The following is a 14,846-nucleotide window of genomic DNA, read 5'->3' as shown; positions in this document are numbered from 1 at the left end:
GTTATTATTTTCCCTCACGAATTGCACGTTGCTTTACTCTAAATGTTTAATCTTTACTTCGATATGTGTTGGATGATTTCATTAGATAATAATATTTATTAAATGTGGTGATTGCGATTTGGAAAATGTGGCTTGTAGAACATGCCGCCTGATGGGTTACATCAGGACTGGGTGCGCACCGGTAATGGTCATGGATAGGTAATAAGATTATTATGAGTTCGCCCACGGTGAGCATGGCTCTGGTGATTTGAGTAAATTCGCGGTAATAAGATTATTATGAGTTTTGCCCCGGTCGAGCATGGCTCTCCGGGCTAATTTGAGTGAGATGCAGGAGTAAGGACCACGGTCGAGCTTCTCTCGGGCTTATTTGAATATTAAGTGACCAGACTGGAGTTAAGGACCCTGGTCGAGCTTCGCTCTCTGGGCGCCAGTCCTATTGGAATGAGATGCTGGAGTAAAGTTCCATGGTCGAGCATTGCTCTCTTGGCGCCAGCTTATTTAGATACTTAAATTACCAGACTAGAGGCAAGGTCCCTGGTCGAGTATTGCTTTCTGGGCGCCAGTCTTATTGGATTATGAGAGCCAAAAGGGGACTAGAATTTGGGGATTAGGGTTCTACTGAGCCACTCGTCCTGTAAAAGTAAAAATATTATTTATTTATTAGGGTATTGATTATAATATGTGTTGTATTTACGTGCATGGTTGATATATTGATTCGAATGATTAATATTTTTTGTGAAGAAAGCAATAGTCTCTAGATTATTTGATTTTAACTCACTCGGTGAGATCTCCATTCTGTTTTGATTCGTATTTATTAGCCTTCCGACTCCTTCATCATCGGGTGGTGTTTGTATTGGTATGTTAAATTGTAAAAAAAACAAAGAAACGAAAATCTTAGATCCTCCGCAGTAGTAATAGTAGGGATATCAGTGGTAAATTTTCTGTAGTTCCGGGTCTCGCCTAATTTTTATGACAGACCGAAGTAATTATGTAAAATGTAACTATTAAGATAATTTGTGGCTTTAATAATATTAAATTGAGATGAGATTTGTTTGAGTTGTGAGTGTCAGGCTTACTACGGGATTCGGTGGCCTTACGCCTACCCATTCTCTAGTGCCAGTCACGGACCCACAGGTGGAGTCGTGACATTATAACAATTGCAACTTGTCTTCATCTAATTTGAGAAATATTTAAGTGGGCTTCTAAAACCAAAGCCTCTTTTTCTATCAATATCTCGATCAGATAATAGTGGCTTCCACTAATGTAATAATGAATTTTTAAAATAATATTTATTTAACGAGGATTATATATTAAAAAACAATAGCGTTACTAGAATAGTGATAGATGTATATTTATTCGGTAAATGAGGTTTATTAAAAAACACTTTTTGTAAAATAAATGTTGCATATAAAATAAATAAATATTTTATTATATGTGCATATTTTATATTAATAATATTCCTTAAAAGGTATAATTATAAAATCTTACAAATTTTTATATTTAGAAGTGATATTCTCCCTGCAAAGATGTATTTGTAGAAATAGTATCTCTAAGGGAGCATTTCTTGTAAATCATCATATATATTTAAATGCAGCTCAAATAAATTTATTAATAAAATATTTTTAGTTATTTCAGTTAATTGGGTTTGATTGGTCAGTTTACTAATTTGTTTTAATAAATAAAACATAAAATTTTATTATATATATATATATATATATATATATAATCAATTAGAATTATTATTATTATTATTATTATTATTATTATTATTATTATTATTATATATATATATATATATATATATATATATATATATTTATTAATTATCATTTTAATAAATAGAACAACGACGGCACAAAATGAAACTGGACAAAAATGGAATATCGATCTGGGGATTAAAAATCCTGCTCTTCCATTTTAATAGGCCGAAGCCCATTTTGCTATGATTTCTCATGAAACTTCAACTTTGCCCAACGGTGCGTCGTTGCAGATGAAATACAATACACCAAATCCAAAAATCTAGTGGAATAATTTTCTTATAATAATGTTGGAAAAATACAAATACTATATTATGGTAATAGTTCATTAACCTGAAAAATAATATACAATATTACTTAATTTTTCCTTTTTTTCCAATTTATTTTCTAGTTAAGAAATTTTAGTTTTTTTTAGAAAGCTAACATCACATGCTTCAAATATTAGAAGAAGAATTCTAAGTCTGCATACTCTAGACTTTGTCCCTTTCTTGAACTTTTGGCTCTCCCTGTAATTGGAATTCTGACGAAATGTATATCATTTCTATTGTTAAGAAGAAGAAAAAAGAAAAACAAAGGAAAATTACTTTAAAATGCAAAACTGATTATCTTATTTATTTATTTTTCCTTACAGAAATCATGTTCACATACACTTACCTCACAACATATGATCACACTCTTCAAAGAAAGCAACATTACTACTCCACCACATTACAATGCAGAAGTTATAAATAAAGACTTTTTAGCACTGCTAATTGGCTGCTGCTGCTGTAACATACCACTGAGCTCCTTTACAAATACGCCCATTGCTTGTGCAGGCAAGCAAACTGGCACCACAATTCCATTCTCTCCTTTCATGTTCTTGAATGGTATGTAGAAGCTCGCAACTCCAGGAATGGCTCCTACCCCACCTTTAGCTGGTCCACCATAAGCAGCTTGACCCCAACCAAAATCCACCTCCCCGAACCCTGCACGCGTCACATCCGACACTAGGTAACTCCTCACCACCGTAAAATGAGGCCTACCCTTAATCACCATTAGATCAGCCACTGATCTCACATACTCTTCACTCACACTTTCTTTAACCTTTCTTATCAGTTCCAACGCAAAACTCAGCGGGTTTCGAGATAATTCTCTCGCGGTGGCAACCGCCACTGGAAACACAAACCCATTCCCGTAGTAACCTTTTGGTAAAGGCGGATTAAACTTATTACGTGCATTCACAATGCAAATTATACGCATTTCTTCCTTTGGGTCCGGTCGAAGTGCCATTGTGCGACACTTCCACAGACACGCCGTTAAAATTTCGAAAGTAGAAGATTGACGCAGATGAGGTGGAACCAGACTCCGAAGAGCTGAGATTTCAGTGGGTCCAAAGAAGAATGATTGGTGTACCATGTCATCCAGCGGAATTATCGTGCCTTTGGTGTCGGCCACCTCATCGTACTCCCGGTGTTCGCAGGTTACTCGCGGTGGGTTTCGCGCGTTTAGCACTTGTCTTTCCCACACAGGAAGAACAGAGGGTGCATGTGCACCGCGCCCCATCTCTCCTACGGCTGACATGAATTGAACTAGGCCGGGCGCATCGCTTATTGTGTGGTTGAGTCGGAGGGCGAAAATAAAGCCACCACAATTGAGGCGTGTCACCTGCCAATTTAAAGCTTATTTTTATTTGGGATTCTCAAATATAATATTACTACTTAAATGCTAGAATTTTAATTTTTCGCAATTTTATGTAATAAAAGCATAAAGACAACTGGAGTTATTCTGATGAGTATGCCTATATAAGACTTGTACTAAAGCAAAAGAGGCTTTTTAAGATAGCATTGAATTTATTATAAAATTTGGACAGACACAACGACCATTATTTGTTTTTTTAAAGTTATTGTCTGTTTCCAGTGGAGAAGGAACATGATATCATTTAACATCACTATTCCACTAGTTTTTAACATATAAATAAAAGGTCACTGTGTATTAATTAGGTGAGCGTGAAAGCAAGGTACGAAAACTTTTATTTAGTTTACGTATGAACTTATTGAAAAATTGATAATAAATAATATATTAATTTTAAATAATTATATATTAATTATTTAATATTAAAATAGAATATATATTATATTATTTTTTCATCTTTTATAATATATTTAATTGACGTAATTAGTTTAGAGCGGTGTGTCTTATATTGATATTTTTAGTCCTTTGTTACGTCGTTTATATATAAAATTAATTATATATTGAAATATAAAAAAATTTAGTTGGTATAGTATTTATATTGATTATATTTTAATCATGCTAGCTAATGGTAATATATAATTCAATTAATGTAAATGTTACACATGATAAATACTGTCATAATAAAATAAACATGCAATTGATGGCATATGGTGAAATTCAAAATTTTTGATATGGCTAGAGTCTGATCGAGAAAGGAAGAGAGAGAAATAAGAAAATCTAGCTAAATGAGAAGAAGTGAATAATTAAGTACCTGAATAAGCAACAAAGGGGAGTTTAGCACAGCAGTAGAACCAGGAACATCAAAAAGTAGGTCTTCCAAGCAAGGAAATGGAGGTTGAAGAGCATCACCAAATTGCTGCAGTGAAACATCAGCATCAGCTTCAATAAACAACACACCTTCACCAGTACATTCCACCATAAGCTTACGGTCAGGCCCTTCTCTAAGCCTACCAGCAAACGGATAATAAAACACAAGTGTTTCAGCAAGTGCTTCTCTAATGACCTTTGCAGGGTCTTTTCCTTTCATGGAAGGATCACACCGGTAAAACTGTATCACCGGAATGTGGAATCTGAGACCCTCTTGGTCATCGATGTCGGATAACGGCTTGAACTCATGTGGGGTGGGTTTAGCTGGAGTGACCAGTTCAGGTTCATGCCTGTGAACCTTAAAGACTAGAGAGGTGGAAGGCGGTGGAGCCATGATTCAAGAATGAATATAGTATGTAAAAAGAATGGCCAAAGGGAGGGTAAGTAGACACTAAGCAATTAGGCCTAGGAGTTGGGTTGTTTTGTGTGAGGATAGATTCTTGATAAAAGGATATGTATTTATAGTGGGAAGATAGATATAAGTTCACATGAATTAAATATGTTTCCAAGTTTATCATAAGTTTTGGTAATCATAATTAAATGTATAATTCTTTGAATTAGTGAAGTCAAATATGAAGTTGCATAGCCATTTCTTGGTTGCTATGACTGTACTTTACATACCAAATATTGACTTGACTTGATATATTCTTCCAGCTTGTGGCCCCAATGGGTTGTTAGATTATTTCGATTGGCCATTATAAATTTAATCATGAGGGAAAAATAGAATTAAGTTTTGCTTTTCAAATTTTAATTTTGTTTGCGAGTGTTACTATAGATTAGTTGGGTAGATACATGGTAACAATTATAATGGTCTATTGTTTTGTAGTTTGCGAGATTTCGACGTATTTATTAATGATTATTTTAATATTTTATAGATGGGTGATATTTTGTAAATCTGTAATAACTGATATTATTTTAATTTTAATAATTTTTTTAGAATAATTAAATATTTAATTACCTAATTATATATAATAATTAGCTATCAACTTATAAAATATATTAAGTTTTATTTTTTATAAACTTTATTATTTTGAAATTCGTTCATATATTTTAATCTGTATAAAAAAATTAAAAATTATATATATATATAGATTCATTCACAACCTAAATTTATAGAAAGGGATATCAAATTAAATTAATTAAAATAATAACAATTAATTATTTATAATTTAAAATATAATTTTTTTTTATGGTAGATTATCATTATCAAAACTCTTTATCAATATATCCACTCTATTTTCATAATAGTAAAATATATATAAAAAAGGTGATTTTATTATTCTATTTAAAAATATAGTGTTGAACATGTAACTAAATTTATTTATTTTCAATTATTTCTTTTGATCCGAATTTAAAGTTCTAAAGTAGCGTTTCTGCGTAGAACATATTTATTTTGACCATTGATTATGGGTTCAATTGAGATGAATGGTGCTGGTATACAGTCATACCAGGTTACCACAACTAATTAATGTTAATTTAAAATAAATATGCGATAAAAAATATTTAAAATTAGTTAACTCAATATAATTAATTAATATGACTCATTTTTAGTGTGTGTCTATAAATAATATATTAAAGAACTTTATTATATAAAAAAAATGAAGAGCGTGAATTATCAATCTAATTGCCCTCCATTCGTCAATTGTTGCCTGATTAATCATCAAATCATGAATCAAGTTAGCTCATTGGTTAACTGTTCTAGCATGCATTTTGATATATTTTATACATATGTAACTATGACATGTTATAATGGATAAACAAAAGATATGCTATAATAAGTTAATAATAATCAACTAAGAGCTATAATTTAACAAGTGTAAATTAAAAGCGACTTTATTAGGATTTTTTTTTTAATTTGATTTTTGAATAAATCCCTATTAGTTTTTCATGTTTACAGGAAACCTAACACTATCAACCTTCTTCATGTTCGAATTGATCTGTTTTTATTAATGAAAAGTTTAAATTTAAGTTTCTAGATTGCCAATAGTTGGCATTTGAATTATTTTCTTTTATTTTTGTAATTTAGAGAATGGCATGCATATCCATTGTGGGTTTCTAACTTATTGGTTAAAATTTCAAATATAATATATATATATATATATATATATATATATATATATCAAGTTTAGTCCAACATCTTCTAATAAAAAACAACATCATGAATAGGTCTACATATGTAATATATAATATTATTTTTACTATTAATTACAACTATTAATTTATTCGTGCGTTATATGATTATAAAATGAAGTTTATAAATAAAATTTAATAAATTTTTTAATATTTATTCATTATATTTTAAAAATAGACTACTAATTTACAACTAATAGTAGAAACGATATTATCTGATTAAGAAACTATTTATTAGTTGATATAATATTAAAATATGAGGAATATATTATTTTTTTTAAAATGTAACTTATGAATCAATGAATTAATAGAAAAATTATAAAATTACATATAAATTTAAATCGCATGCGTCAAAAGTAAATACACATGTTAAAATAAAAAAATTTAAGAGTCAAAAATTAATTTAAAAAAAAATTAGATTTCAATAGATATTTTACCCTATTGCGATTGAGGAAATGCTTTTCAAATTTTTTTTTTTCTCTTTTAGTGGTTTTAAGTTTCAAAAATTGCTTTTTGAGATAAATATGTAATTTGATATTTTTCAAAAAAATAGATTTAATAAAGAAAATAAAAGTATTAACCTATTAAATTAAGAAAATCCTAAACATACTTTTTTTACTATCCAACAACAAGATAATTTTTTACAAAGCTTTTTAGATTCATCTCACAATATTGAGTGCTACAAAGGTAACATAGAATTTGGATGCGTCTTTTAGAAATTTTTCTAATAAGTTCATCTTAAAGAAAAAACGGGAAATAAGATCCCACCACAAAATGTGAGCCCAAGTTAATTTATTAGTTAGAAAGCTATGGCCATCAGAGCTCCTGTCCTTCCACTTTCAGCAACTTTTCTAGTCTAAAAGAAAGTTGGAATTCGACTACACATTCATTTCCTTTTAATTCTTTCTTCTGTTTTTTTGACTTCCACTAACTTGCTCTTGAAAAACCCTAATAAAACTTAAATTAAAATGGAAAATAAGAGAGGAAGAAGAAGAAAATAGTAACTTCTCAGCAGCAGCCAGGTTGATTATAATAGTCACTTTGACCATTTAACAAGAGAAACACCCTTGATTTGTCACATATAAAAGTAGATGGCCCCTCCACTAGTAATCAAAAGAATATTTTATGAAATGATATGGCCCTAAATTATTAGTCAACATATTCATTTTCCTTTACCTTCATCTCTGTGATATGTGAATTGGACAGAAAATTCCAATAAGAAAATTAGCTTCAAGTTCAACAACTGTTATTTCCTTTTAGACTTCAACAACCATATATTTAAGTTTCCTTGCATGTTCTTCATCTTTTCTACTCTCAAGTCTCAACTACCAAATTCTTATTTTTTATATATAAATTCAAATATATGTATATAATCCAATCTATGGCATGAAAGTCCTGGTTTCCTATCGAAAGAGTTGGGAAGTTTTCCGGGATGATCTGTACAGGGCAAGGAGCCAGGACTAAAGACCAATTAGTACTGCTTCTTCAATTGCTCCACAATTACCACAGCTGGAAACAAGAAATTGTTAAAAAAAAATTAATAATTATTAATAATACAGCAGAATGAAAAACTATATTAAAATAGTTTAAGGTTCAAAACTTTAGAAACACAAGCATTTCATAACTCTTGCATATACTAAATCAGACTATATTTCACATAATTAAATGTTAAGATTTATTTTGAGACAATTGAGATTCCATGTTGTAGCATTAAAATTAAATGAGATTGATATTTTTGGCTTTCCTGACTTTCTAGTTCTCCAACTGTAGCGCCTATAGTCTTGTTTGTATAAATGAAATAAGTCGGTGCACTTTTTTACTAAATCTCTCGTCAGACAAACAAACAATACTTTAGAACTTGTCTTCTCTTGCAGCTACTAAAATTCTACGACGTTTTATATTATATGTTTTGTAGAGGGATAAAGAATTTATCTTTTTTTTTTTCTCTAGAAAAAGAATATGTAATATTAATTATTAAATAATATATTAGTTATTTAAATAATTAATATATAAAAAGTTAATTAATTTTTTTAATCTTTATTTTTACCTTTTTAACAAATGTATAGTAAGATTTTAAAAAATATATATTAATTATTTGATATAATTCTTTAATTATAATATAACTAATTTTAGGATGTATTACTAACAAAAATTGAGGATGCAAAATGAAGAAAAATAGTCAAGTTTCTTGGTTGCCGTGACACTATATATATATATATATATATATATAGCCTAATACATACATAGCTCCTTGTACTTGTCATTTTTAGTCAGATAGCCCCTTATACTCTAAGCTTTACCTATTAGATACTTTAACTTGAGAAATTTCTAACTCATTAGATGTTAAAAGTTGGCAAACATGCTCATTGAGTCATTCATTTGTAAAGTTGAGCTGGAAGACATATAAACAATGTTTCCAACTCCTCTCAACTAACCTCATTAATGAATATTGTCCTAACACCAATTATGACACTTCACGAGAGAGGAAAAAATCCAGTCCCTAAAATCGCTAAGTTAAGCAACTAAAACAAATCCTAAATCCCTAACTGGAAAAAATTCCTAACTGAAATTGAAATCCGTAATCACGAAGTCTTGCATACCATTGCATTAGAGAAGTTGCGAGAGAGAAGTTGCAGATTGAAGTAAAAAAGACAGTGAATCTCATTTGTAAGAGAAGTTGCAGAGTTAATAAAGAAGGCAGATTGTCGAAGCTTTAATTGAAAAAGTAAGTTTCTTATAACTTTGAAGGTTTAATGGTATTTTGGTGAATAGTTGTATAAATTAGGGTTTTTAAAAATCAATGAAAGTAGTAGATACAATGGTCCATGCATTTGTAATTATATGTATAAAAAATTTATTAAATCATTTGTATATTTTCTAGTTAAGTGATATGGATGTGGCAATACACTTGAGGTGGCACCTTAGTGGTTCTCTAACTCATGGACCACAGCCACAACATATTGGGAAAATGGGGGTTGAACATTTGCTTGATGTGGACTCTGAGAAGCTGTCATTGTTTGAGTTCTTAGGTTATACTAGAGACTTTGGGTTTACAACTATCGGTGGTATGTTTTATAAAGCAGTGAATAGTGATACATTTGTAGCTTTAGATAGTGATGAGGTAATTTTACAATAGGCAAGTAGTTTAAAGAACAATGAAGTAGTTGATTTATTTGTCACTCATGTGATAGATGAGCTAGAAGTGGTTATAGATGTTGATGATGATGTGGACAAATACCCTATTGTAGGTGAAAGTGTATTTAGTAATGTTAGTGGGGCTAGCGCAGGTGTGGATAATGAGAAGGAGAATATAAATAGAGATGCTAGGGCTTCTTCTAGCAGATTTGAAACAACTAGCAATAGAGAGAACATTGAGGATGAGGGTGAGGATCAGGGTGTTGGTGAGGGGGATAGTGAATCTGAAGGTGCTTGTGAGTCTGACAGTGAGGCTGAGAATGTAGAGTTGGTCGGTACTAATGAGGATAACAATGAAGGTAGTGATGTTGATGATGAATTAAGAGCTATAAGGGAGGCAACACATGAATTTTTAAGGAGAAAAAGAAGGAAGGAGGTAGAAGATGGGTTTGTAGAAGTACCTTTAGAAGAAGTAGGACATGATGAAGGGTATGAAAATTGAAATGAAGGTGAAAATAAATATGAAGGTAAAGTTGGAGGTGATGAGAAGTATTATGGGAGTGATGATTAGTGTAGTAATGAATCTGAGATTAAAGAGGGGGATGAAGGTGTAGATTTACCTGCTAGAAGAGAAAGTAAAAAGGCGTACTATGACTTGAATACAAAGTTGCCAATATGGGAAATTGAAATGGTATTTGAGAATGCCATGCAATTTAGGGATGTTGCCTCTAAGTATATTGTTCATAGGGGAGTCCAGTTGAAGCTCAGACCTAATGAAAAACATAGGGTGAGGGTTAAGTGCAAAAGAAGTGGTTGTCCATGGATACTGTTTGGAAACAGTGAGGGAAACACATGGAATTTTATTTTAAGAACGTATAAGCATGTTCATAAATGCCATAGATACAACAAGAATGCCTTATGTAACTCAAATTTCATTGCAAAGTACTTCAGAAGTAGGATCACTTCACAACCAGGAATTAAGTTGTGGGAGTTACAAGATTTGTGTAAAAAAGAATTGAAAATGTATGTGAAAATTACGACCTGTGGAAGGGCTAAAATAAAAGCGGTACGATAGTCTGTAGGGATCATGTAGAGGAGTTTGGAAAGTTGCAGATTATGTGGATGAGATTTATAGGTCAAATCCTGGCAGCACTTGTTTTGTGACAGTAGACAAGAAAAAATTCTGATTTTGAAGTTTTTGAGAGATTCTATGTTTGTTTTAATACATGTAAAATTATATGGAAAGAGAGGTGTAGGAGAGTGATTGGATCATATGGGTATTTTTTAAGAGATGTTTGTAAGGGGCAGCTTCTCGTTGCTGTTACAAAAGATGGAAATGGAGAGATATTTTTCATTGCTTAGTCAGTGCTAGAGCTGGAGGCTAAAGTAAGCTGGAAGAAATTTTTATTATCTTTAAAAGAATATATGGACCTGCAAAATGGAGAAGGAATAACTATAATGACATATATGCAAAAGGTAGTTCTCTTATTTCAGCATTGTTTGTATTTTAGTTATAAGTAACAATTGTTGTGACTTTTAAATATAATATGGTTGTTTTCTGTTAGGGCTTAATACCTGCGACTAAGGAAGTCTTACCTCATGCTGAATACAAAATGTGTGGTAGACACATTTGGAGTAAGTGGACAAAAAAATGGAAAGGTGCAAAGAGAAGAAAAAAAAATTCTAGGAGTGTGCATGAAGTATTTTTGAGAGGGAATTTAAGGACAAACTTTATGTTTTGGAAAAATTAGGTAGATGGATATGTGAGGACTTGTTATGTTATAATAAGGAAACATGGTGTAAGGCCTATTTTGATGCATCAGTTAAGTGTGATGTGTGTGAAAAATTATATGGCAAAGACTTTTAATTCATGGGCGTTAATTTCTGGGTATAAGTCAATAATTACTATGCTGGAAGAAATTAGAAAGAAAATTATGACTAGGATTACCACCATGAGGGATTTTGCATGTACTTGGATTAGTGAAATATCACCTATGGCAATGGAGAGATTGCAAAAGAACAAGGATAGTGTAATGAAATGTCAGATTTTGTGGAATAGTGATGCATGATTTGAAATTGCTAAAGGAGATTATGGACATATTGTGGAAATAGGAAGCAAACTTGCACTTGTAGATCTTGAAAATTGAAAGGAATTCCCTGTGCTCATGCTATTTGTGGGATGAACCATAAAAATCTTAATCCAAAAGATTATGTTGTGCATTGGTATAAGAGAGAGACTTATTTAAAGGCATATGCCAATCCTATTCAACCTGTACTTGGTATATGATGTAGCCTGAATCTACTCACAGTCCAATTGAGCATCTTGAAATCACAAAAAAAATTAAGAGGCCAAAAAGGAATAAAAGAAAGTCAAGGGATGTGCCAAAGAAAGTTGAAAAATTTTCAAGGAGAGGAGCAAAAATAACATGCTCCTTGTATAAATCTAAAGGTCACAACAAAAAGGGGTGTCCTAATAAAGGTACAACTGATACACAGGTACTTCTAAACCCTCATGATTATCTTATATTATGTGTTATACCATATTGATGTTGTTATACTCTTTTTTAGGCAAGTGCAACTGCCAAAGTGAGGACTACAACTGGAAATGTGATGACTGCAAGTGCGAGTTGCAGAAGTAAAGAGTTGTCTACCCCAAATGTGAGTACTCCATATCTTCCTACCCCAAATGTGACAGTCCGTAATTTGAGGACACCAACCCCTTCTCAGGTATTTCTCTAAATTTCTCAATTTGTACTGACTTCTTTTCTAATTCACTTTATGCAATTGCTATAGTTGTTAATGAAAGGTGAGGCAAGTAATGGTGGGTTACAGAAAGTGCCACAAGTATTGGGAGAGTTTCAAATAGGAGAGGCAGAGGTAGAGATTTTGAAAGAGATCCAACTGTTAGTGATGCATCACAACCTCAGGCTAAAAGAGCTAGAGTGGATGGATTAGGATATTATATCAATGAAGAAACTAGATATACAATTTTGAATGTGAGTTACATTAATTGCTTGTTCAAGTTATATGAAGTTTGATTTGATCTAATTTCTATCTAATGTATATTTGCCAGCCTCGATAGAGCAATAACAAAGTAATTGTGCCTCTAAGAAACTTGAAGTCTGCATCTGAACTAGTTGAGCTGGGTTTTAAACCTCCAAGACTTAAGTAGAAAGGCAACAGAGAACACGCAATCAACTGTAGCACCAACAGGTGCACATAAGAAGTGCATAAACAAGCTCTAATACACAACATGAAGTTCCACAAACTCAGCCTATTGATCCTAAACCACGATGGAAGTTATAGATTAGTGACGTTTTTGTATTTTTTATCCTTTTTCTACTGTAATGACATTAAACTTTGTTCTTTTTCTGTTGTAATGACAGTGAATCTTACTTAATATTGGTATTGTCTCATTGGTGTTTAGCCTTAATTATGGTTGTTTCAGTTGCTACTATGAAAAACCAGTTGTTATTTCTCACTTTGGAATGAAATCGGTTTTGTTTTTTTATCAAATATGTCACTTTACCAACTGTCCATAACTTATCAAAACACATTTCCACTATTATCATAATAGTTCAAAATTAAAAAAGACAACCATTACAACAAACTTGAAGTTAATACCATCATACAAAAGATGTTTACAAAACATTCTAATTGAAAGTACATTAAAACTTGCTTTTGTTAAATAATGCCCCAAATCTCATTTTGTGGATATAATTACCAATAGTTGCTTGCATAAATTAAAAAATAGCCTAAACAACACTCTGCTATTGCCATTAACACAATCCAATCTAAGAAAACAACAAAACTGGCTAAGACAATCATCATAGCCTTGGATTTGCGCTTCGCGTTCTCCTTCTCAGCTTCAATTCTTCGCAGACGTCTCAGCAATCCATTAATTATATGCCTTGCATATTCTGGAACAAAAGGGTCAAACCAAAGAAAATATCCACAAGCACCAATTTATACGATTCAAGTATTTAAATCCAAACACTTAGTCAACCCACGCAAATTACAGCTTTAAAAAATATTAACATCACAACAAATATATTAAGAACCCTAAAAGATATATATCAAGGATAGAAAAACTTACACCAAACTTCCTACAACCAAAGAACCTCCTACCGGGGTTTAAAACAGTCCAAGAACTCTTCAATCTAGCCGATTCCCCATAATATGACACATTGAAAACATAAAATCTTGGGACAATTAATTAAAATCTGCATGCTCCATTGCAAAGAAGAAAAAGAGGAAATAAAACCCTAAAATTGTAAGAAAAGAGAAAGGAGATAGAGAAAATTGGAAATTTAATCGTTTTAATGAAAAAACTATAATAACACTGTCTATTGCCACGTCGGATTAGAAAACACTAGCTCACTCGCGCATTAGCATTTGATATTACGCTATTTGCCATCTAAGCTGCCAGGTGTTTATAAGTTAGAAATTTCTTAAGTATATGTATGTAATAGGTCAAGCTCAAAGTATAAGGGGCTATCTAACTAAAGTGATAAGTACATGGGCCCACGTATGTATTAGGCCTATATATATTAGAGCAGAAATAGGAGTAGGTCGTTCCATGGCATCCGATAACCATACATATAGAAGTAATTGCATCGATTTAGCAATTGCGCCAGAAAATATTAGAAAGGCACACAAAGTAACAAATAAAAAATTAACCTGATTATTATAAATCAAGTTATTCAATATTTTAAATACATTTTGAAATTCAAAATTTTCTGTTATCCAATAAATATCCAAAATTCCCAATAATAAACTAAAATCTCTTGCACGATTAATTACAAAAAAGCTTTTTGACAAGCATTGGATGCAATAGGTCGTGTGAATTAAAATTCTATTAATAGATAAGATTAAAAACACATTCCAACCAATTTCTAAAAAATATAAATTTGTATCAAATTAGAACTACTAACTAATATATATATATTTATATATGGTATTAATTAATATGTAGAATCAGACCACGTAATTGCTGAAAATAATGCAGAAACATACATTTTAAATTTTTTTAGAAAAAGGGACAAATATGGAGGATTTAAATAGTAATGAGAGGGTGTTTTTCTTGACGTGAAGCTAAAACCTGAAAGCAACCTGCATCTGCATGCATTAAGACCTTCGCGTGGGAAGATGAAAGGAAAGAAAAATTAACAATTAATTAATTAATTAAGCTAAAGCAATTGTGTCTAATCTGAATAATTCTAAAGC

At 31.4% G+C, this 14,846-nt stretch overlaps 1 protein-coding gene across 1 annotated transcript; it reads right to left on the bottom strand.

Annotated features, from left to right (window-relative positions):
* Positions 1 to 2,337: 2,337 nt before the first annotated feature.
* LOC8284279 (benzyl alcohol O-benzoyltransferase-like) lies at positions 2,338 to 4,800 on the bottom strand. Its single transcript, XM_002523975.4, has 2 exons — positions 4,240 to 4,800; positions 2,338 to 3,401 (listed from the first exon to the last, which is right to left on the bottom strand). Exons 1-2 carry the CDS (start codon positions 4,687 to 4,689, stop codon positions 2,466 to 2,468), a joined length of 1,386 nt encoding a protein of 461 aa, XP_002524021.3. The 5' UTR covers positions 4,690 to 4,800; the 3' UTR covers positions 2,338 to 2,465.
* Positions 4,801 to 14,846: the final 10,046 nt, after the last annotated feature.

This window comes from Ricinus communis, chromosome 10, assembly GCF_019578655.1.
Source record: "Ricinus communis isolate WT05 ecotype wild-type chromosome 10, ASM1957865v1, whole genome shotgun sequence".
In the NCBI taxonomy this organism is placed as follows: Eukaryota; Viridiplantae; Streptophyta; class Magnoliopsida; order Malpighiales; family Euphorbiaceae; genus Ricinus; species Ricinus communis.
The sequence above is the reverse complement of the archived record's forward strand: the minus strand, read 5'-3'. Positions and strand labels throughout refer to the sequence as shown.

What these genes read in the sequence shown, in the direction of transcription:
- LOC8284279 (XM_002523975.4), bottom strand. Translation starts at nt 4,689, where the DNA reads ATGGCTCCACCGCCTTCCACCTCTCTAGTCTTTAAGGTTCACAGGCAT. An exon ending in CCCCTTTGTTGCTTATTCAG is followed by an intron (nt 3,402 to 4,239) that starts GTACTTAATTAT and finishes TTAAATTGGCAG; the next exon opens with GTGACACGCCTCAATTGTGG.